The following is a 24,717-nucleotide window of genomic DNA, read 5'->3' on the forward strand; positions in this document are numbered from 1 at the left end:
CAATGGTTACAAAAGGCTTTCCCCTTCAAAGGGAGAAAAGGATTGACTCCTTCAGCTTAGTAAATATACCTTAGAATAAATCTCCCAGAACTTCTGCAAAGGAGCAAGTTTTTATTAGGGGTGCCTCTCCACCACCAAGGCTGTCCCGCCACTGTGTACCAGCCGTGGAGTTAGACTGTATGAGACTCGGGGGTTGACCCCACTCCCTACTCCAGTCCCAGATAATCAGGTAACTTTCATTATCCTGTGCTGAAACCATGTATAGGTTCATGGAGAGACTTCAGGACTGAGGTCTAATGACGGTGGCAAGTGACACTCCTACCCCTCAATCCCTCTGATGTGAAGGCATAAAGAAACTGCTACAAGCAGCCACTGCAGACAGTCAGGGAGACCAGACTGAAGGCAAGAGCTACCCAGAGCCAAGACATGAAGGAAGGAGACGTGAAATCTGCCTGCGCTGGGTCTGAATTGATCCTTTCCCACTCAAATTATTGCGAAAAGGCTGAAACACTATCCTGCTGCACTCTGAAAACCATCCAGTGTACAGAGATGCCGTCCTTGCATTCTTCCTTTAAAATGATTTGTTGGGGGCTTCTCTGGCAGTCCAGTTAAGACTCTGTGCATCTACTGCAAAGGGCATGAGTCTGTTCCCTAGTCCAGGAACTAAGGTCCCACACGCCACCAAAAAAAAAAAAAAGGTTTTTAATAAAACGACACATTGATCATGTATCTCAGTTTATCTCCCTGTCCTTCCCAGGAAAATAAGTCAATTGTCTTTCAAAGCTTCAGGTGTAATTTTGTGGATCTTCACTGGATAAAGGCTATAAAAAGTTTACATATCATTTCAACTGTCAAAAATACTGTAAAATATTAAAAATTACAAATGTGTGAATTAGCTAAATGATGTGATTATATGATTATACACTTGGATGCTAGGTGAAAATCACTACTGAATACCTTAAAGAGTCCATGCATGCAAAGTAACAGACATTCCTCTCATTTTTAAAACAGGTAAATAATATTTTATTTGTTTAAATAAGAATTTGCAAGGATGGCCAGATCCAGGCCATATTTGTTGGTCTTGCCTACATACCATATAAACACACACACATACACACACAGCTGTGCAGGGTGAAAACAACTTGGGATGGAGAGCAGCTACTTCCTTTAGGCTGAGAATGAGCTGTCAGTTTTGATTGCTATACACAAGGTCCACTTCACACATTTAGGGACCCACCACTCACTGGAAGGTTCCAGAATCTGTGACCTCTGATTCAAGTGTACATGTTAATGTTTTGGCAACTAAGTACAGATTTATTCATATACTGAAGAAACCTGACAAGGGAATCCAGATAATCAGCACAAAAGCAAATAATGATTTCAGGTGAGTAAAAATAGGATTTTTCACATCCTTGGTTTAAGATTCATAAACACCAAATAGGCATCGATCTTACCTGTAGGTCTTTTTCTTCTATCTTCTTTTGGAGCACTTCAAGGCACTTGGTAAAATCAGTATGGTCTTGATCAGGAGTTGAAATAATTTCACAGCCCTGTGTTAAATAAGATAAAAGGTAGAAGTTAGTAATGATGTCGACCGAGGAACAAGATCAAGAGCTATAAAAGCAAAGAGAAAGCATCACACGTATCCTATGATGCCTGTGTTATACCTTGATCATTAAAATCATTATCATTATCTTTCTTATTTCACATAACAGGACCTCTCAGCAATGATGTTAGACTACTAAAATAATGATCTGATTATGACAATCATTCTACCCAAAAAAGGTACAGCTAATACTACATTAATGGTCTTTAAAACTCACTGCTATGATAACATTTAAGATTAACATAAGGACATGGGCATGAGTATTATAAAATATACTCACAGTGAAATGACTTGAAACGAAAATGAAACTACTTCTAATAAGCGTTGAGTTTCTCTACTTTCTAAGTTTACTTACATGAATAGAAAAATACCAGCTAATGATGAACTGATGAACTACATTTTAAGTAAAATCAAGTTAGCTGTCCTGTAAAATTCCTTTACAACACCTTTTTTCCCCACGTAAAAAGGAGAAGAGAGGTGCCTGTGTAAATGCGCCTCTTGGATTATCTTTCGGACACAATGACGTGAATCTATAAGTTCTTTGCCTCCTCTACAGCAGACGTCTTACCTAGTGAAAGCACTGAAATCTATTATAAAACACCACGCACGTGCCAGCTTGCTGGCACTAGTGAACTGAGATGGTCCGAGAAACAGTGTTTTGGGAGTGACACCGTCTCCTCCAGCGTCTTACAGAAGCAAAGGCGTGTATAACCAGAGCACGATGAGACTGTGGACTTCTTAATTCAGGAATAAAGCCAGGTGAGGTCTCTGGCAAACAGCTGAGTAAGGGAAAGTTAAATATAATCTAGTATATAAAGGTGCCATTCAAAGAGTTCTCAAGGATACAAAACACCCATACTGGCTCTTAAATTATTCCAAAAACCATTCTCAGTAGATTTAAAGGTTCTCCTTTAACTTCAAGGTCTCTTGAAAGGTGTCGGGCTCAAGCTGTGTTTCATTCATTTATGACTATCCTACAGTGTAGTGACCAATGAAAAAATTAGTTTCTCATCATTCAAAAATATATTATGTCCTAAAAGATGCATATGTCATTTTTACAAGATCATCGATAAATACTTTCCCGACCCTAAAAGAACATTGAAATTTACTATAATGTCCAAGCAAGGATATAAAGTTGACTTCTCTCAGGCTAACACCCAAAAAAAAAAAAAAAAGACACAAGAATATGCCAGAGCATACAGGAATATGATCAGAGAACAGGATATTAGATTGTCAACAAACCAAAAAACACTATATTGACACTTTTTGGAAGGCAGGCCTTATATTTTTATTACTGTTCCCAGTGCCTGGCACCAGTGTGCTATATAGTTAAGTGTTCAATAAATAAAATTCTTGAGGAATGAAAAGGTCTGTTGGCAAATGTGGTAGGAGAGAGTGGCATCTTATTTTACTGCCAAATATGGCAATGATTAATTATCTTCCTTTTTTAAGTACTGACCAGAGAAATAATCACTCCAACAAAGGGAAACAAAATTAAAAAGGCAAACAGAAATAGCAATACAAGAGATGACTAACAGATCATCATCTGCTTTCACTGTTATCATCCCAGAATCAACACAGATCCACAGGAAACCTTATAAAGAGAATCCAAGACATCACCTATGTAGTCCCACTATAATAGTCTGTAGATTAAGACAATAAAAAGAAGTTTAATTTGACTAAAAAACTGGACAGCAAGGTAGTAATTATCAGCAGGTCACATTTAGAAGCCCTATTTCTTTACTCCCATGACATGGGAACAAATTCCTAGATAACTGAAAGACCAAGGTCTTCACTGCTGCTGCTGCTAAGTCACTTCAGTCGTGTCCAACTCTGTGCGACCCCATAGACGGCAGCCCACCAGGCTCCCCCATCCCTGGGATTCTCCAGGCAAGAACACTGGAGTGGGTTGCCATTTCCTTCTCCAGTGCATGAAAGTGAAAAGTGAAAGTGAAGTCACTCAGTCCTGTCCGACTCTAGCAACCCCATGGACTGCAGGCTACCAGGCTCCTCCATCCATGGGATTTTCCAGGCAAGAGTAATGGAGTGGAGTGCCACTGCCTTCTCCAAGGTCTTCACACATGCTTAGCTGCTCAGTCACCTACAACTTTTTGCAACCCCACGAGCTATAGCCCACAAGGCTCCACTGTCCATGGGATTTTCCAGGCAAGAATACTGGAGTGAGTTGCCATTTCCTCCTCCAGGGGATCTTCCCAAACCAGGGCTCTAACCTGCAACTCTTGCGTCTCCTGAATTGCAGGCAGAATCTTTTACCACTATCCCCAGTTCTTACGATATCCCTAACGAAGCCCAGATCTTATGATATCTCTAAAGTTGGATTCACAGAATACTAAGAAAAAAGCTACTTGAACTATAAGACCTAGGCGTGAATAAAATCTTACTTCAGCAACTTAAGATGGACACGCAGAGAAGCTTAAGTCAGGACGCAGAGACAGATTATCAGCACTGAAAAATTCAGACTGTATCTAAATTAACTACAAACGTCTAGAAACTCTAACCAAGGCATTTATTAGTCATCCACAGATTGTTAGAATGTTGACTAGTTTAAATGATCCTAATATTATCACAGAATGAGAATAAATTCACTAGAAGTAGAAACAGCTCCAGGAGTCCTCTCAGGGAAACTTTTGACACCTAGAAAGGAGACATGGAACATATACATAGGTCTTTGGCCAACGAAAGATGTTTTCACTGTGTTCTGGGTCTTACAATAACATATTAATATCTAGAAGAGGAAAAATATAAAAGTAAAGATGAAAAGCTATCATGATCCTGCAGACAAGAAAAGAGTAGAAATGTGCTCATATTTATTTGTAATTATTGGTAATACAAAATAAGGTTCAATTTCCTGGAGTCATAAGAACTGGGCTTTATGAAGATATTCAAGATATCAGACTTGGCCAATTAAAGTATATAACATTCTAATAAACAGTTTCCAATATTAGTTTCCATTACATATGTGTATTTTACATTAAGATACACAGGAATTTTCCAAAATTTCCATAAAATTCAACTACTACTATCTTTAATTTTTCTCAGTTGCCTTATTGCCTTTTATATATATATCAGAGAAGGCAATGGCACCCCACTCTAGTACTCTTGCCTGAAAAATCCCATGGACGGAGGAGCCTGGTAGACTGCAGTCCATGGGGTCACTAGGAGTCGGACATGACTGAATGACTTCACTTTCACTTTTCACTTTCATGCACTGGAGAAGGAAATGGCAACCCACTCCAGTGTTCTTGCCTGGAGAATCCCAGGGACAGGGGAGCCTGGTGGGCTGCCGTCTATGGGGTTGTGCAGAGTCAGACACGACTGAAGTGACTTAGCATAGCATAGCATAGCATAGCATAGCATATATAAATATATAATATATATGTTTTAGGATATATATTTTTAGGATACAAATTATTATTTTATAAGCCAGCAAGTAGCTCCAATCTCATATTATGCATTTTTCTTGGGTAATTTTTCTCACTCTACAAATAGAAATTTAAGTAAGAATTATAATAAATAGTTTGTTTTATGAATACACCACTTTTTCAAAATGGATTATTTTTTTATAATACATTTTATTGATTCCTTTTTTTTAATTGATTCTGTTTTATAGTAGAATTGGAAAGAAAAAGACTTGGATTGACATTACAAATTTCAGTGTGTCAAAATCAGAGCTATTCTGAATTTGTTCTAACCTAAAAAGGATCTTTTGAAGATGTAGAGCCACAATGCCCAGTTTAAAATGCTTTTCAATAAACTGAGATGTTTTTAGCCCTAACAATATAAAACTTAATTCTCTTAAAAATCAGAGAACCTCAAAAGTTATCTTAAAATAGGAATATTAAAATTGTGATCTATTGATAATTATCTTTCTCATTGAAGTCAATAATAAAATGTAACATTTGATTACTCATCTTGTTATTTGAGATATGAGTCACTTTATATAAATTATGATCTTGAATCTCGAAGATAACCTTATAAGGTAAATGTAATTATCACATTTTAAGATATGTAAACTGAAGTATGTGCTTAGTTGCTCAGTCAAGTCCCACGCTTTGCGACCCCATGGACTGTAGCCTGCCAGACTCCTCTGTCCACAGGGACTCTCCAGGCAAGAATACTGGAGTACAGAGAGTTTAAACAACTTGTCCAAGGTCACACAGCTGATAAGGATAGAGTATGTGATCAAAGAAGCCCATACTCTTCACCTACCATGCTTTGTACTCAACCCTGTTTACAATAAACTTTGGGTATTTTGGAAGGTTTAAGCATAAAAATGCCTTTATAATTTATGAAAAGTGAAAAGTGTAGTCGCTCAGTTGTGCCCAACTCTCTGTAACCCCATGGACTCCAGCCCGCCAGCCTCCTCGGTTCATGGGACTCTCTAGGCAAGAATTCTGGAGTGAGTTGCCATTTCCTTCTCCAAGGGATCTTCCTTACCCCAGGATTGAACCTGGGTCTCCTGCATGGCAGATTCTTTACTGTCTGAGCCACTGGGGAAGCCCAATTTACATGACTCTTTATTTAATTGGTTTTCTCCAGTTTTTACCTGAAAAGTCTTTAACTGTCAGGCAGACATGAAACCTGCCTGACTGCACGCTGCTTCCATTGTAGCCCAGTAAGACAGCGTATCCACAAACATCTGAAATGGGCAATGAATGCTTGGTTATCTTTTTCCTTCCTTTTTCTGCATTTCCAACTATATATATAACTATATTGTCACTATATCATTTATGATATAATTCACTTTTTTGGCTATTAAACATCTTTCTGATCAATATCTCTGTGTAGAAGTGTTTATTTCTGATTATTTTTCTTAGACTTGAATCCTAAAAATGAAACTACTGGAAAAAATTATAAGAACCTTTTTTATGACCCCTTGATAGATAGCCAGAGTGTTTTCCAGGAAAGCTGAAAATACGAATATTCCTACTGGTGTATGAGGATAAAAAAAGTTTCTTCTTTTAAAATGTAATACTAGGAAAGATAATTCATCATGAATTTCTTACTGTGAATTAATTTACTTGCTATACTTCCTTCTTAATTATGAACAAATCATTAAGGAAAAGACTTTCATTGGAGTGGAAGGGAAAATAAAGATAATTCTGGAGTGTGAAGCAGGGTGGGTACTGGAAGTGGTTTGCCCAACTGAGGACTAAGGTGCTAAAGGACAATATGACAGAAAAGGACACTTTTGGGATGGGAAATAGGTGTCAACCAAGGGTAAAGAGGAGGGGGCAAGAAGATGTCAAGATCACCTTTCAAGTTGGCTCTGAAAACATGAAATTTACTATCCCATCAAATTAGAATATTGGTAATTTTTTTAAAATAAAGCAATCATATGAGTTTTGTGGTGTCTTAAAATTCTAGCTCCCACGCACTATTTTCCCCTCTCCACTACTGAAGCAGCCTTTCTTTTTGTATGTCGTTTTTCAGTCCCTAAGTCGTGTCCAACTCTTTGTGACCCCATGAACTGCAGCATGCCAGGCTTCCCTGTCCTTCACTATCTCCCAGAGTTTTCTCAAACTCATGTCCACTGAGTCAGTGATGCCATCTTGTTAGGATACATTCAAAAATATTTAGGGAGATACACTCAAGAGTCTTAAAAAATTGAATATATTACATTTTTAATAATGAGGTTCCATAATCTTTTATTAAACTGCATTGACCAGAACTCTGTAATAAGAAATAGCCTGCCAGATTAAGAGAACAGCAGGCATAATGCAAAATGACTTATACTCTGAATAATCAAAGATAGAGATCTAAAATTAGCCCAAACTTGTTCTCAAATTTGCTAAGAAGGGGAATAGTTACATAAAGCCAATTGGAATCTAAATGATCTATGTTCCTTGATACAGGTATGAAAATTGGCTTTTTACCCTGTAGAGATGTTATCACAAAAGTAACTATTTCCCACTTGCCTCTTTATTGTATAAGGCATACTATGGTAGATTGCTACTTCAGTTTTATTTACCAGACTTCTAAAAACATTTGTACTTTTCAAGGTAGAAATTATCAAGTGACAACTGATGAGAAACAATTTCTTCAGCAAGAATGTCACATGATTAAACTCTTAAAAACTCTTAAGTGACAGATTGCCTAAAATAATCAAGTGTTCTCTTTCTGTTTTTCTACATGGTATACAAAAGAAAAGAATAAATGTAATTTAACCTTGCAACAATTCTCCATTCAATCCCAAACACAGAGAGACATTCTAATCTGCTATAATCTTCACTGCCCTAGGTGTTGTAAAATAACCTTTCCTTTCAACATGGCATTGAACAAAAACTTTAAACATTTCAAACAAGAAAAGCACCACTTCTATTAACAGAAGTCAAATGTCATTTTAACACAGCACAGGGTCTCAAATGATGGCTTCTTGGCTAAAAGCAGAGTCAAGAGTTCCCAGTGGAAGAGGGTGCCTAAAAGATTTAACACATCAGGCTCAAAGAATGCTTTTTTATAGCCTGTTTGCAAGGCTGCCCTTTGGACTGGTCCTGGAGGACCTGAATGGCAAACAGTTCCCCACACTGACAAACAAACAACTTTCCCCAACAGTGGCTCACTGTGCCTGACTCATTTGTACAAACAACACGGTTTATACCGAGAACCTGTTTTGTTATGGTTGTTGTTTGTTTGACCCCAGTAAAAATTTTGGGCATTAAGTCACCAATGAACTTCCCTGGTGGCAACGCATCACACTCACAATCTGATTAAGTGCATCCTCTGTGACTCCACTGGGAAAAGACTCTTTTGACTAGAGACTCATTTTCTCCAGAATTTCTCCCCCAATGCCTTTCCCCTTAGCTGATTCTGCTTCCCAGCCTCTCTCTGTAATAAATCACAGCTGTGAGTCTGACTATATACCAAGTCCCATGAGTCCTCTAGTCAATTATGGATTGTGGAGCCCATTGTGGGAACCCTCAAGCCAAAGAGCTACAGATCCTTCCTCCCTTAGGAGGCTTGAATAAGCTTCTACTTTATAATGTTCATACAAGCATGCAGACCCAGAGATCTGGTCTTGTCTGGGTGCTGTTCCTTCACACCCACTACAAACATGCCAAGGATGGAACTGGTCTCCACTGGCTCTCTTCCGAGTCTCCCCAAAAAGGCAAGGATGTGGGTGTGGGAGCACTGAAGGAATCGGGGTGGGGGGGTGCTCAATTACTCAGACCTCAGCAGACACAGAAAAGGGAAACTGAATACTCACAAAAGGAAGCTGCAACCTGTGAAACTCATTTTCACTTTACTTGGAGAAAACTCCTTTTCATCCAGAGAGTTATGGTGTAATGGCCAGAAAAGTGCATGCATTCTGAGGTCAGAATGCCTGCTTAGATCCTAGTTAAACCGTTTCTGACCTGGTAAACTTGGGTGAATCGCTCAACCTCTCTGTGCTTCCATATTCAACTGTAAAATGTAGGTGACAGTTCCAACCTAATAGAATGTGATGTAAGGATTAGTAAAGTGTTAGTTGCTCAGTCCAACTCTTTGCGACCCCATGGCTGCAGCCCACCAGGCTCCTCTGTCCTTGGGATTCTCCAGGCAAGAATACTGGAGGGGGTAGCCATTCCCTTCTCCAGGCAGGCAGATTCTTTACCATTTGAGCCATCAGGGAAGGCTCAGACTGTAAAGAATTACATGAATTTATAAATGAAAGTAAGAAAGGATTATATGAATTTATAAACGTAAGTACATATAAAAGTGTCTGGTATCCTGGAAACACTTCAAAGTAATTACTGCCTAGTACTCTTTTCAAGGTTATGTTGGGATGGGAGGGAGTTTCTAAAGGGAGGGGGTATATGTATACATATGGCTCATTCATGTTGAGGTTTGACAGAAAACAACAAAATTTTGTAAAGCAATTACCCTTCAATAAAAAATAAACACATTTTAAAAAAGGCTCTGCTGAGACTTTCTCACACCAATCTTTAAAGGTAGAGAAAACCTGAAACACAACAAACTTATAAGTAACCAACTGTATTTCAGCCTTTCAGAAACCAATATACTACCCTAACTGTTAATGGATAAAGGGTAGTTTCTCAACAGTCAAACTCACTTGAGAAATATACTACTAAGGTAAACAAAATTAAAATTTTGGCAGACTTACTTAAAATGATACTGTGCGTGGTGAATTTTCAAGAGGGACCTACAGAATGTCAAATTTCACAAGTGCTTGTGATCACAGAAGTCTTTTTTTATACTAAGTATTGTGTGGCACTTCGTGTGAATCTTTTTTATACCAAGTATCTAAAGGCAGCATTAGACACCTGAGTCATACAAGCTTTCAAGAGAATCTACTAATTGCTGGTATCCCAGAATGAATGACAGAATTCAGGTTGCTGGAGATCACATATTAATAGGATAAGGAGGAATTATGGTACAAATTAAAAATTAAAATTATGACAAAAATTATTTCAATCAGGTTCTGCAAGGAAAAAACAAAGGCAGGAATACGTAACAGCTACAGATGGGGAACCTGTGGGAGAATTGATGAGAAGGGGGTTCCATGAGCCAAATGAATGAAGAGAGAGAAATGGTAACAGAGACCCCAGAGTTAGAGGAGAAGCAGCAGGCTGGCCTGGCCCTGGAGTCGTGGCTGAGGCACTGGAGAGGGCTTAGAAATTTAAAGAGCTTCCCTGGTGGCTCAGACAGTAAAGAATCTGCCTGCAATGCAGGAGATCTGGGTTCAATCCCTAGGTCGGGAAGATCCTTGGAGGAGGGCGTGAAAACCCACTGCAGTATGCTGGCCTGGAGAATTCCAGGGACAGAAGAGCCTGGTGGGCTACAGTCCAGGGGATCACAAAGAGAAATTTAAAGGGCATAGGCTCCCCCTTTTTAATGTCTTAAGCATGTTAAATTAAAACAAAACAGGCTTTGAAAAATAAAGACAATTTGAAAGGACTACAATTGAGGCAAGCACAAGAAGGAAGGTGTATTCCTGAGACAGACTCAACATAAAGTCCCCTGCCTGTCTCATCGTTTCCTTCCTGAGATGCTAATAAGCAAAAGCCAGCCAGTTGTAAGAATATCAAGTGAAGAACCTGTCACTCAATTGTCAGTGGAAACTGCCTGTCTATAATTCCCTTAACAAAGCCTTTATAGCTCAGCATATGTTAATTAGTTTTAAAGCTTAAGCCTAAGAAACTACTGTACTCAGGGGATATATATGTATGTGTGTGTGTGTGTGTGTGTGTGTGAGTTATCCACTTAAAAAAGTATATCAATAAATGGAATTGAGCTTTATATATTTACACAATTTTCTCCATCTGGCGTAAGAGTCAAACTTGCTAATGTTTTAAATTTCTCCTAGTCCAGCTTGCTGTTTCTCTAAATTAATTAATTTTGGACTGCCCTGGTGGCTCAGATGATAAAGAATCTGCCTGCAATGCAAGAGAAGGTTTGATCCCTGGGCCAGAAAGATCACCAATATTACCATGTCTAAAATATGCTGACATCTGGCTGGGCAGAAGTGGGTGAGAGACATAGCTAAAGGCGAAAATAATAAGATACGTGGGATTAGGCAGAGCAATGCAGATGTTTTTCACTGAAGATTAAAAGCATCTGTCCAGATTCTGTTAAATTTAAACAGAATTGAATCCAAGGCATTGTCAAACTCAAAAGAATGTTATCATTGATTTTGATTATGAAGCAAATGAATGTTCATAAATTATATACTTATGGAAAAGAAATGATTAGAAATCCCTTTAAAACCAATGTTACTAAGGATAGTTATTCAAAAGCTCGTAAGTAAACAATTTTGCAAAGTAAAACAAAATACTACCACTTTACATTAACATATTCTTTAAGCACTTCGAGAGCTCCTCCACATGTGTAACATTCAGTTCATCAGTTCAGCTGCTCAGTCGCGTCAGACTCTTTGCAACCCCATGGACTGTAGCACGCAGGGCCTCCCTGTCCATCACCAACTCATGGAGCTTACTCAAACTCATGTTGATCGAGTTGGTGATGTCATTCAACAATCTCATCCTCTGTCGCCCCTTCAATCTTTCCCAGCATCAGGGTCTTTTCCAGTAAGTCAATTCTTCACATCAGGTGGCCGAAGTATTGGTGCTTCAGCATCAGTCCTTCCAATGAATATTCATGACTGATTTCCTTTAGGATGGACTGGTTGGAACTGCCTGCAGTCCAAGGGACTCTCTCAAGAGTCTTCTCCAACACCACAGTTCAAAAGCATTAATTACTTGGCGCTCAGCTTTCTTTATAGTCCAACTCTCACATCCATACATGACTACTGGAAGAACCATAGCTTTGACTAGACGGACCTTTGCTGGCAAAGTAATGTCTCTGCTTTTTAAAATGCTATCTAGGTTGGTCATAGCTTTTCTTCCAAGGAGCAAGCGTCTTTTAATTTCATGGCTGCAGTCACCATCTGCAGTGATTTTGCGGTCCCAAAAAATAAAGTCTCACACTGTTTCCCCAACCATTTGTGGTGAAGAAATTGGACCAGTTGCCATGATCTTAGTTTTCTGAATGTTGAGTTCTAAGCCAACTTTTTCACTCTCCTCTTTCACTTTCATCAAAAGGCTCTTTAGTTCTTCTTCGCTTTCTGCCATAAGGGTGTGTCATCTGCATACTTGAGGTTATTGATATTTCTCCCGGCAATCTTGATTCCAGCTTGTGCTTCATCTAGCCCAGAATTTCTCATGATGTACTCTGCATAGAAGTTAAATAAGCAGGGTGACAATATACAGCCTTGATGTACTCCTTTTCCTATTTGGAACCAGTCTGTTGGTCCATGTCTAGTTCTAACTGTTGCTTCCTGACCTGCAAACAGATTTCTCAAGAGGCAGGTCAGGTGGTCTGGTATGCCCATCTCTTTCAGAATTTCCAACAGTTTTTTGTGAGCCACACAGTCAAAGGCTTTGGCGTAGTCAAGAAAGCAGAAGTACATGTTGTTCTGGAACTCTTTTGCTTTTTTGATGATCCAGCGGATGTTGGTAATTTGATCTCCGGTTCCTCTGCCTTTTCTCAATCCAGCTTGAATATCTGGGAGTTCACGGTTCATGTACTGTTGAAGCCTGGCTTAGAGAATTTTGAGCATTACCTTGCTAGTGTGTGAGATGAGTGCAATTGTGCAGTAGTTTGAGCATTCTTTGGCATTGCCTTTGAGATTGGAATGAAAACTGACCTTTTCCAGTCCTGTGGTCACTGCTGAGTTTTCCAAATTTGCTGGCATATTGAGTGCACAAATCTTTTAGGATTTGAAATAGCTCATTTGGAACTCCATCACCTCCACTAGCTTTGTTCGTAGTGATGCTTCCTAAGGTCCACTTGACTTCACATTCCAGGATGCCTGGCTCTAGGTGAGTGATCACACCATTGTGATTATCTGGGTCATGAAGATCTTTTTTATACAGTTCTTCTGTGTATTCTTGCCACCTCTTCTTAATATCTTCTGCTTCTGTTAGGTCCCTACCATTTCTGTCTTTTATTGAGCCCATCTTTGCATGAAATGTTCCCTTGGTGTCTCTAATTTTTGAAGAGATCTCTAGTCTTTCACATTCTATTATTTTCCTCTATTTCTTTGCACTGATCACTGAGGAAGGCTGTGCACTGTCACCTGCTTATTTAGCATATAAGGAGTACATCATGAAAAATGCCAGGCTGTATGAATTATAAGTTGGAATCAAGATTGTTGGGAGAAATACCAACAACCTCAGATATGCAAAAAAAATATCTCCCAGCAGTCCCGTGGACAGCAAAGAGAACAAACCAGTCAATCCTAAAGGAAATCAACCTTGAATATTCATTGGAAGGACTGATGTTGAAGCTGAACCTTCAATATTTTGGCTACCTGATGCAAAGAGCCAACTCATCGGAAAAGACCCTGATGCTGAGAAAAATTGAAGGAAGGAGGAGAAGGGGACAACAGAGGATGAGATGGTCAGATGTCATCACCGACTCAATGGACATGAGTTTGAGCAAGCTCCGGGAAATGGTACAGGACAGGGAAGCCTGGCATGCTGCAGTCCAGGGGGTTGCAAAGAGTTGGACATGACTGAGCAACTGAACAAGAGATATGCAGATGATACCACTTTAATGGCTGAAAGTGAAGAGGAACTAAAGAGCCTCTTGATGAAGATGAAAGAGGAGACTGAAAAAACTGGCTTAAAACTCAAATTCAAAACTTAAAATTAAAAAAATGAAAACCATAGCATATCCCATCACTTCATGACAAATAGATGGGGAAAAAGTAGAAACAGTGACAGATTTTATTTTCTTGGGCTCCAAAATCACTGTGGATGGTGACCGCGGCCATCAAATAAAAGACACTTGCTGCTTGGAAGAAAAGTTATGACAAACCTAGACAGCATACTGAAAAGTAGAGACAGCACTTTGCTGAGAAAGGTCCATATAGTCAAAGCTACAGTTTTTCCATAAGTCATGTACAGACATGAGAGTTGGATCAAAAGAAGTCTGAGCAGCAAAGAATTGGTACTTTTGAATTGTGATGCTGGATAAGACTCTTGAGACTCCCTTGGGCAGCAAGGAGACTAAACCAGTCCAAAATATTCATCAGAAGGACTGATGCTAAAGCCAAAGCTCCAATACTTTGGCCACTTGATACAAAGAGCCAGCTCACTGGAAAAGACCCTGATGCCGGGAAAGACTGAGAGCAGGATAAGGGGACGGCAAGGATAACATGGTTGGATGGCATCACCGACTCAATGAATATGAGCGTGAACAAACTCTAGGAGGCTGTGAAGGACAGGGAAGCCTGGTGTGCTGAAGTTCATGGGCCTGCAAAGAGTCTGACGTGTCTTAGCGACTAAAGGACAAAACCAACATAATTTAATAACCTATTGGTTTGTTTGGTCACTCTTTGTGTAGCCCAACTATTGCAGTTCTACTCTTGCCACCCCAAAATTGGGGGTGAAAGACACTGCCATGATGGAAATGTGAAGGGAAAGCATCCGATTCTCACACTGACTATCATTGCTTTGCTGGCATTCTTTCCTGGGGATGTTAATTACCTTGTGCAAGAAACAACAATCCTGTCCAACAGACCAAATATGTAAGCTGTTGAAAAGTAGTGGTAGGAACTGAATCCTAGTTTTCACAAAATTCTTTTCATAAAAAAAAAAAAAAAAAAGGACACTCATCCAAAAGCTGTCTCTAATTCTATCATTTTCCTAAAGTCTTTTAAGTTTTTTCAGCCTGAGCTTCCACATCATAAAATTTAGCTAAATAACACAGTTCAATGTCTATTACATTTTAAACTATTTTACATTTTTATCATTATATTTATAACCTATTATTATCTTCTATCCTACACATCTACATTTATGGAAAAACAATTTATTCTGTGACTCTTTAAGACATTAAATACTGCAACTAGTTCCTAAACAGTCTAAGTTTAAGGAAGCATGCTTTAAAATCCCATTCCTATATCCAGTAAAAACCCCAAAGACTATACAACAATGAAAGAATAACTTCTGATATTCTGAAGTTACATGAGATATTACAGTTTCTTCCAAAGGTCTCAGGAAGCTGAAACACATGAGGGCATGATTGGTGGAATAATTAAAAAGACTGAAGTGGGTGATTTTAGCCTTGAATCAAGGAAACACTGACTGACTCAGAAAGTGAAAGATATAAAGTAAAATAAAATATCAAGGGGAAAATCTGTGAGAGACATTCCTCATTCTGAGTTCGTATTAGTGAACCAGGCAGAGAAGAACTAAGACAAATGGGCAAAAGGGGAAACACAAAGATGTCACAGCTATCTGCAAAGGAGGCTTTCTGGAACAAATTAAGAATGGCATACCATATGCCTTGGGAAGTGGACGGCAATCAGCTGGTCAACTGCGATCATATCATATCTATATGCTTAATATTAAAACTATCAGCATGGAAAAACACATGGACAGTGACAAGTCACACTGCTACTTATGTGAAATTTCAGATCATGCTTTGGCATGGATCCAGTGGTACACCATGGCTTCACTAAAATGCAGTTTTCAAACTGCTGCATGTTAACAAGAGGCATAACTGTACATCCTAGTTCTTATCCCGTGGACCATATGGAATTAAGCGGTGGATGAGAGCTTGCCCCCTTGCTTGTCCAAAACCCAAAGGAATAAATAATTTAAGGGTTATATACGTAAAGACTAATGATTAAGTGGTTGGGATGTAACCTAACTCGAAGAAGGTTATGCATATAAAGATCTAATCAAAGAAAATTTGCTACTGGTTATGTTTTCCTCTTTCTTCTTACATAAAAGTGAAAAGTTTGCGACCCCATGGACTGTAGCCCACCAGGCTCCTCTCTCCCTGGAATTCTCCAGGCAAGAATACTGGAGTGGGGTGCCATGCCCTTCTCCAGGGGATCTTCTAGACCGTGAGATCCATCCAGGGTCTCCTGCATTGCAGGCAGATTCTTTACCATCTGAGGCATCAGGTTACATATTACCAATTAAATACTAAGAATGCACTGTGATGATATGAAAATATTTTTCTCACTGCCTAACAATCCAGCTTTATCAGTACTAAGTCAGATGATCCTTGCCTACTGATATTGACGCCCTTGTGCAGCCTTTTTACATACTTACCAGGGTTAATCTGTACGACTAACAACATCTGGCAGAAGAGACAGGAAGATGATATATCACTGATGAAATCAGGTTATAAAAAAGACCATGATTTCTGTTTTGGCAAGCTCTCTTGCATGTATGTTTTCTTCCCCGCCCCCCCCTCTTTTCCTGGAAAGCCGTCTGCCATGATGTGAGCAGCCCACTGGCAAGGAGCTGACACCTCCAACCAAGAGCCAGTGAGAAATAACAGCCAGTAAAACCAACAACCAGAGCAATAATCACGGAAACAATTTCTGTAGCCCCAAGGGAGCCTTGAGATGCCTGAAAAACCAGGCTTTGTTATAACTTCATGAGAAACCTTGAACCAGAACCACCCTATTATTAAATATTTGACTCTTGTATGTCTTACCAAGAGACTCTGAGAGAGAAACACTGTTTGCTGTTTTTTTTTTTAAATTGGAGATAATTGCTTAACAATGTTGTGTTGGCTTCTGCCATACAACTGATGTGAGTCAGCCGTAAGTATACATATGTCCCCTCCCTCTTTAGCTGCCCCGACCCTATCCCACCCCTCCAGGCCATCACAGAGCACAAGGCACCAGCTCCCTGTGCTCTACAGCAGTTGCCCATTAGTTGCCTGTTTTACATATGGTAACAAATATGTTTCAATGCTACTCTCTCAATTCGTCCTGCCCTCTCCTTCCCCTCGCCATGTCCAGAGTCTGTTCTCTATGTCTGCATCTCTATTTCTGCCCTGCAAATAGGTTCATCAGCACCATTTTTCTAGATTCCATATATATGTTATAAATAATATACAATATTTGCTTTTCTCTTTTTGACTCACTTCACTCTGTGTAACAGGCTCTAGGTTCATCCACCTCACTAGAACTGACTCAAATGCGTTCCTTTTTATGGCTAATTATTTGCTATTTTAAGCTGTTAAATTTTAGGACAATTTATTACGTAGTAATAACTAGTGAATACAAATGGCAAGAACTGGGACATACTCTTTAGAAGCTGACAAACCAACCACTTGATATTTTAGTGTTTTCAGAAGTTTATCATGCAAACCAATTTTAAAGTCAAATGAATCAATGCTGGCTACAAATCTGCTTCATGCTTTAAACAAAAATTTAGCATTTTAAATTTCTTCTTTATTTTACTTTCCACAATAGAGCCTCAGTGTTACCTTCATTGAAGATCCAGACAAGGTACCAAAAAAAAAAGTGTATGAAAGTGGAAATAACCTCCATTCACTTATAAAAGAGCAAGTGTTTCAGTTGGAGATAATGGCTTACATGAATTGTGTGTAACACTGCATTAACTTGTTGTCATTACCATCATTATTAAACACAGCCAAGCATTCACAATGTGCTCTACAGGGCACATGAGCTTCTACAAGACGTCACGGGCACCCTGTAGGAACACACCCAAGGAATTCAAAAGCAATGGATTCTCATCTATACATGAAGGGGGGAAAAAAAAAACTTGATTGTACTCCATCAACTTACATGTATGCAATGTAGGAATTAGAAGGTTCAGTTAATCTTCCTTTTCAAACTAAACCTTAACAAACATAAATGACTTTTGGTGTTTAAAATCAAAAGTGATGCAGGAAATGCAAGAGAAATTCATCTGAAGGTATTAACTCAAAATCTTCCTTTACCCCTGAGCCATTCAAAAACAAAAAACCCTGGCTTCCCAGTCTTTCCAGCTATGTCCTTATCCTCTGCAAGAACTATCAGACTGACACTTGCAGTTCTGGCAAACCTGAAGCATAAGAGTGGGTGGCGGGCGGGGGGGTTGGGGGGGAGCGGGGGGGAGGGGAGAAATGGAAGGAGAGACAGAGAGAGAGAGAGAGAAAGAACAGACACATCTGGCCAGATCTTCAACTGGTTTCTGAGTCTGCCTGTCCCTGCCTCTCCTGCTGTTTCTTCTGTTCCTGCAGATATGATTAATGTCTATGAATTGGCAAAACTCTGGTTTGTAAGCAAGGCTGAGGGCTTTCCGTCCCAACGAGGTTGAGGTATGGAGTTAATGAGAAGTGAGACTGTGGGGAATGAACAGAAACATGCCAATGTTAAAGTAATTGAGCATGAATATCAAACACTGACTTGGGAACAGTCTTCATTTGCTGACGGGAAGTCTGATCAGCTGCCGGGTGGATGGCGTGGGTACACAGATCTGCATTCATTGCTGGCCTCAGAATTTCCATCACAACAGCCTACACTTTATAACCCTGGTACCTTGTTTCCTCACCTAGATTCCTATTTCCCTTTTCTTCTCGTTCTTTTGTTCTTTTTCCCTCCCCTGCCTCACTCTCTTGCTCCTCCTTTACTTCCATCCTACAAATGCTTTCTTCTTTCTTGTTTATGAATTTATCTCCTCTATCCTCAAGCCTCACAAAGAATTTAAAGCTTCTCTCAATAATTGCTTTTTCTTTAAAATATGCATAATTTACTAATGCCAGTTCAGAATAACACAGATGATGGTGTTGTGGCTAGAAGAATTGCTGATGCTATAATTTTCATTTTAAAAACCTTGCATTGTCCTCTAAAGCCAGTGAAAGCTTGAATTATTAATTAGTATAAGACACTACTCTGTCTTCTATCATTCTCAAATAGTTTACTTGTATGTTCTTAAGTGGCAAAGAGCTTTGCAAGATTTGCACAATAGTGACAAAATGAACACCTTAATAAGCTCTACATTATTACTAATTTCAAGTTTTAATGAAGAGTTCTTCAGAAGAGCAATAATAGTTTTAAGAAAACTAAATATTAAAAAAAAAAACAAAACCCTTTGGTTCTAAAATTCTGTGGTTGTTGCTGTGTAGTTGCTAAGATGTGCCTGACTCTTTTGCAACCCCATGGAATTTTCCAGCCAAGGATACAGGAGAAGTTGCCATTTCCTCCTCCAGGGGATCTTCCTAACCCAGGGATGGAACCCAAGTCTCTTATATCTCCTGCTTTGGCATGTGGATTCTTTACCACTGAGCCACCAGGGAAGTCCTCTAAAATTCTAGGAATGCACCATAAGGCATTTTTACAAAAATTCATTTACAAAGATTTTTTTTTTCACTAACAATACAAATGGACAAAATTTAAATGTACATCAGTTGGAAACTGTTTAAGTAAAATACAGTACCACTCATTAAGTGAAATTTAAAATGATGTGTGAAAAATACATAACTAATGAAGATGTAGACAACACAGTATACTTTTAATGAATCAAAAGCTGTAAATTCATTTAATATATACATGCTTAGAAGACTAAGCATTAATGCTTATCTGATGGCCACAGACTCTAAGATTGTGTTTCTACTTGTCACTTTCTAAATTTCCATTTGAACCTATAGGATAACTGCTAGAAAGAATACGTAAGTAACAAAGTAACTAAAAAAAATGAGTTTCTCAATCCCTACACATACACCAAGGAAAACTGATAAAAAAAAAAAAAAAAGGAAAAGCAATCACATAAGAAAAGACCTTAAATATAAAAGTGTTAATGGTTTACCTTAATAGCGTAGTATTCTCTAACTTCAGGCCTAATAGAATCAAAGTCTCCACTGATGAATTCAGGCAGAAAGCTGAAAGACAGAGTTTCAAGTAAGTCAATTATTTAAGACTATTTAGTAGCTAACCTTTAAAATTATGATTATAAGAACCAGAGAGAGAGCTAAGGTACTCAAAAGGAAAAAGAAACAGTCTATTTTCAGAGTGAATGGGATGTTATATCTTATGCACTTAATTTTCACTTAGAAAGACTGAGGGGAATTCCAGGTACTCAAATAATGTGTCAATTTAGTCTCACTATCAGTCAATATTTATCTTGCTTAAAAAAAACAGATTAAGATTAAAGAAGATTACTGCTTTAACAAAAGCTCCCAGTTCAAAACCCTAGCAACAAGGACTCGTATTCTCTGCATAGTACTTTCTACAAACAGACAAAACTTTGACATTTTACCTTCACATCAGTTCAAAACTTTCAACAGATTCTAACAGAACAAATGATAATGAGGATGAGGCATTTTTGTAGCACATAAATCAGTTCAAAAACATTTTCCAAATAGCCTGCTGACGTATTTCTAGAAATAGGAGTCTTCTAGTTTTGTCTGCAATACCACAAAGATCACAGTTACTAAATAGAAGGAGAGGATTCTCCAAATGGATGTTTCTAATTCTATCACAATTACCTTTTTTCTCTTCCCTACCATTTTCAGAACTCTTTTAGGAAAACCTCCCTTACTGTATCTACATAAGCCATCCTTTTCTATTATAAGACATCTGTATGACCTGGAAGAATTTCTTCCCACTAAAAATACCTAACTGTGGAGAAATAAAAACATCCCTGGACTTCTCAGTACTCCTGCCAAACACCCTAGCTTCTGAGCTTCCAAAGTATATATGAGATAAAGAAGAGAATGCTTGCTTTCATGTCTTGCAGAAATATTCTGCTCTTCACAAACCAACCATAAAAACTAGATCCAGCTTTTTACCCCATTAATTGCTTTGATTCAAAATCCTAATCTAACTTCTGTTATGTCTTCTCAAGATGGCCAAATTATTACAGAAAGAAATAAGTCTCTAGAGACTGAATATTACTGCCGGCTGTTATAAGTCAAAAAGAGGTAAAGCCCAGAACCTAGAGATATCCCTGGGTCACAAAAGACAAGACACAGGGAGAAAGACATCTTTCTGTTGGAGAGATTTCACTGATACAAAAATGGGCTGGGTTAAGATTCAGGCCCATAAAATGTCCCCAGAGAGCCTTTCAAGAAGGGAGAAGCACCGCTGCCACCACCCCACTTAACAGTTGAGAGAAAATCTCATTTTCTCGTCTTTCAGATATGAATATGCGGCTATTCTCACAGGACCACTGATCGGTAGCTGCATGAGTCAAGGGTTTATAAAAACTAGAGAACAGAACTCTGACTCAGAACACCTCGTGTACACATTCAGGATAATATTCATAAAGAGGAGTATTTAAAAACCCATCACTGACCTTGTTCTTTTGTAAGATGATTTTAAGTTCTTAACCCAATTGATGTGCTGCAGTCCATGGGGTCACAAAGAGTTACCAATGACTTAGTGACTGAACAACCACCACCGAACTGGAACTGTTAATTCTTAGGCCAACTCTGTCCATGTTGGACCAACTCTTCTTTGAGCTATTCATCTTCTTAGGGCTAAATAGTTAAGAGGAAGTCCTTCCATAGAGTTCTGTACCACAACACTGCATAGTTTTGTCTTTTCATTAAACATTAATACTTACGTATTAAAATTTTCAATCAATTGATTTCAGAACTGTTCACTGAACATCAAACCATGTGCAGAAGCAATAGTTCACTCAAAATAAGGTAAAACTGGGAAGTAAAACACCTAGGTTTTTAAATTACCTTGCCTGGTTTGAACATTTTCCTACAAACTCTTCTTCTCAAGATGTCCCTACCATAGTTATCTATGATTTTCAATTTCATTTTATACACATTTAGATAACTCCCTTCCTGATAACTTACTTAGGACTAAAAAAATAGACCATTAGTTTGTATCACTTCTTTTTCCTGTTGCAAAATTTCATTCATTTTCAAAGCTTCTTCCAAATGCCTCCACCTACCACCATTTAACTATAAAAGCGTTAGTCGCTCAGTCACGTACAACTCTTTGCAACCCAATGGACCAAAGACCACCTGGCTCCTTTGTCCATGGAATTCTCCAAACAAGAATACTGGAGTGGGTAGCCATTCCCTTCTTCAGGGGATCTTGCCAACCCAGGAATCAAACCCGCATCTCCTGCATTGCAGGTGGATTCTTTACCATTTGAGCCACCAAGGAAGCCCCCATTCAACCATACACAAATTAAAACACATATGGACCACAGACTATTCATACTTCCTATGGTCTGAATGTGTATGTCCCCCTCCAATTAATATGTTGAAACCCTAATACCTAAATGATGTTCTTAGGAGGTTATTAGTTTAAAATGGTGGTGCTTTCATGCATATATGAGTGCCCATAGAAGAGAAACCCCAGAAAGCTCTCTTCCCCTTCCCATCATTTGAGGACACAGTAAGAAGACAGCCCTCTATAAAACAGGGAGCAGACCTCCCCATGCAGTGCCTCTGCTGGCACTCTGAACTTGAACTTCCCACCCTCCAGAACTGGGAGAAGTGTTTGTTATTTATAAGCCATCCAGTCTATGGTATTCTGTTAGAGCAACTTAAAAGTATTGAGATATTGCTGGAAAGGATAAAAGGAATCAGCCCTCCAATACCACCACTGTCCTCTTAAAGAACTGAAATCTAAGAAGTCAAGTGAATTTGGCCAATACTTCACCATGTAGAGAAGCCATTTAAACTTAGGACTCTGGTTCTGTGCAGTCCAAATCATGTAACTTTCTAATAAGGCTGACTCTACCTTCCTCTACAAAGTTTAGCCCCTCGGATATCTAGAATCAATTTGGCAATTTCCAAATACTATATTTTTTGACAGTAAATAAAAATGAAAAATAAAGACTAATAAATGTAGTCAACTGAACACCTATCCCCTTAGGATACATCATCTTAAAGAGTATTAGATCTTTTTCTTACTCTATGATTAATGAAGGAAAGCAATCATGCAAATTCACTTTTATAATCTTGCAAAATATTAACAGGAAAGCAAAATTATATAGATAAAAAATAAGTTCAGTAAACATTTAATATAATCTTCTCCAATGTAACATAGATGCTTTAAAAAATGCATGAGGATGCATATTTCTAAGATGACTCATGGCAAAAGTACACCTGGTTTACATGCTGATATGGCTAAAATAATTATAACTTATTCTGATATAATATACTAGTTTTTGCAACTTCCTGAAATGTGCCTTCATACATTGCAATTAAAAGCCCATGTAACACTGTCTGAGGCATCTGTGGCCAAGCACCTGAGTACTCTGAAGAGGTACTTATTGCGGATGACACTTCACAGATGTAAAGGAACTACACTGTGATATAAAAGACAGTGTACACAAAAGATAATTTTCAGAACTATTTGGGGACTGACTTCAGAGAGCAAGTAAGTGATGAATGGCAAATGGGTTTGTCTTGTTACATACAGCATTCAAGCAGACCTCTCCTTGGTATCCTCAAATCTACCAGTACTGACTCACAGTATTAAGATCCATCCCATGTAATAATTGGGAGGAGGCTGCTACATGACGAAAACATACCTAGTCATGGTGTGTTAGAATACAACTGTCTTTCAGAAAACTTTTTCTGATACCAGTAAAGAAGGCTATCCCTCCACAGAGGCTTCTCTGCTCCCAAGGAACATACAACCACTCCCTTTCCATAGCAATGAATCTCTTACTTTCCATTTCATTACAAGCAATTTCTGTAAATGTCTTTTAGCTTCTACTAGACTAAGCTCTTGGGGCAGGAGCTCTCTGATTGACCTTGGTATTGCTCAAAGCACCAAGTACACAGATGCTGATAATAACATCATAATGTGAGAAGGCAAAGGAGGAGAAGCAGGGGGGTTGGGGTATGAAAAGAGGAAGTAGGAGGGAAACGCAGAAAAAGGAGGAGGGCCAGGGGAAGGATGGCAGGGGCAAAAAGAGGAATGCAAAGAATTAGGGGAAAGGAGGGAAGAAGTGGAGAAGGAGAGGTGGGGAGAAAATGGTAAAAAGGGAAGAGAAAGGCCAGAAGAGGAACAAAAGGGGAGGAGAAGAGTGGAAAAGCACCAGGGAAGACTTCTAACATAAAGTTACTAGGATGTCCGCTCCCTAATTCTCAGCTTGTCCACAATATTTAACTTTTCTGAGCTTCATTTCACCTTATGTAAAATGAGGATAATTCGGAGTGCTTGTGAGGATTAAGAGTTAATATATGTAAAGCACTTAGAAAATGCCTGGCACTCAGTAAGCAGAACTTAAGCCATTCAGTTAAAATAAAATTTATTACCAGAGAAGCTAACTCACTTGCTCGAGGTTAGAAGGCTAATAAGAGCTAGAACCAAATTTCACACCCAGGCGGCACCATCTTTATTCTCTAACAGCCATGTCTACAGCCTTCCAGACACATGCATTTACGAAATGGAATAAACGTTTCTTATGGAGAAAGTTCTTTACATAACTGCATTATCCTCCTGCTGATTTTATTAATCAGTGTTAATTTGGGCAACGTGTATATAAGATAGAAGTAGCACTGAGACAGAAGAAAAGAAGGATTTGTGCTCCTTGCTATAGAAAGGATAGGATCTTGATTAAATAAATACATTAGGAGGAGAAATTTTGAAAATAGTGTTGAAAAAGAAGAGGGCTCCAGATACAAGAAAAAAAAAATGGTACCCCGTCTAAAGACACAGGAATTGATCATTCAAAGATCTGAGCTAATATTCTCTGCAAAACTGCCTAACTTAATAGCAAAGAAAAAAACCCAAGGGTGATCTAAAAAACAGTAAGTAAAATGGTACTGCGTTTTGACTGTGTTTATAGATGCCATGTTTTATTAAGTCTCTAATAGTATGAGATATTTAAATATGGATGGTCCCTGACTTA

At 38.7% G+C, this 24,717-nt stretch overlaps 1 protein-coding gene across 6 annotated transcripts in view; it reads right to left on the reverse strand.

Annotated features, from left to right (window-relative positions):
* The window catches only part of TPK1 (thiamin pyrophosphokinase 1), a 393,770-nt gene that overhangs the window by 194,527 nt on the left and 174,526 nt on the right, over nucleotides 1-24,717 (reverse strand). For all 6 annotated transcript variants that reach the window (XM_070369073.1, XM_070369075.1, XM_070369072.1 and 3 more), the window contains exons 5-6: nucleotides 19,693-19,765; nucleotides 1,455-1,550 (exon numbers count right to left, since the gene is read on the reverse strand). In XM_070369073.1, coding sequence (XP_070225174.1) covers nucleotides 1,455-1,550; nucleotides 19,693-19,765 — 169 coding nt within the window. The remainder of the gene's footprint in view (nucleotides 1-1,454; nucleotides 1,551-19,692; nucleotides 19,766-24,717) is intronic.

The sequence above is a fragment of the Bos mutus genome, chromosome 4 (genome assembly GCF_027580195.1).
Source record: "Bos mutus isolate GX-2022 chromosome 4, NWIPB_WYAK_1.1, whole genome shotgun sequence".
Lineage (NCBI taxonomy): Eukaryota > Metazoa > Chordata > Mammalia > Artiodactyla > Bovidae > Bos > Bos mutus.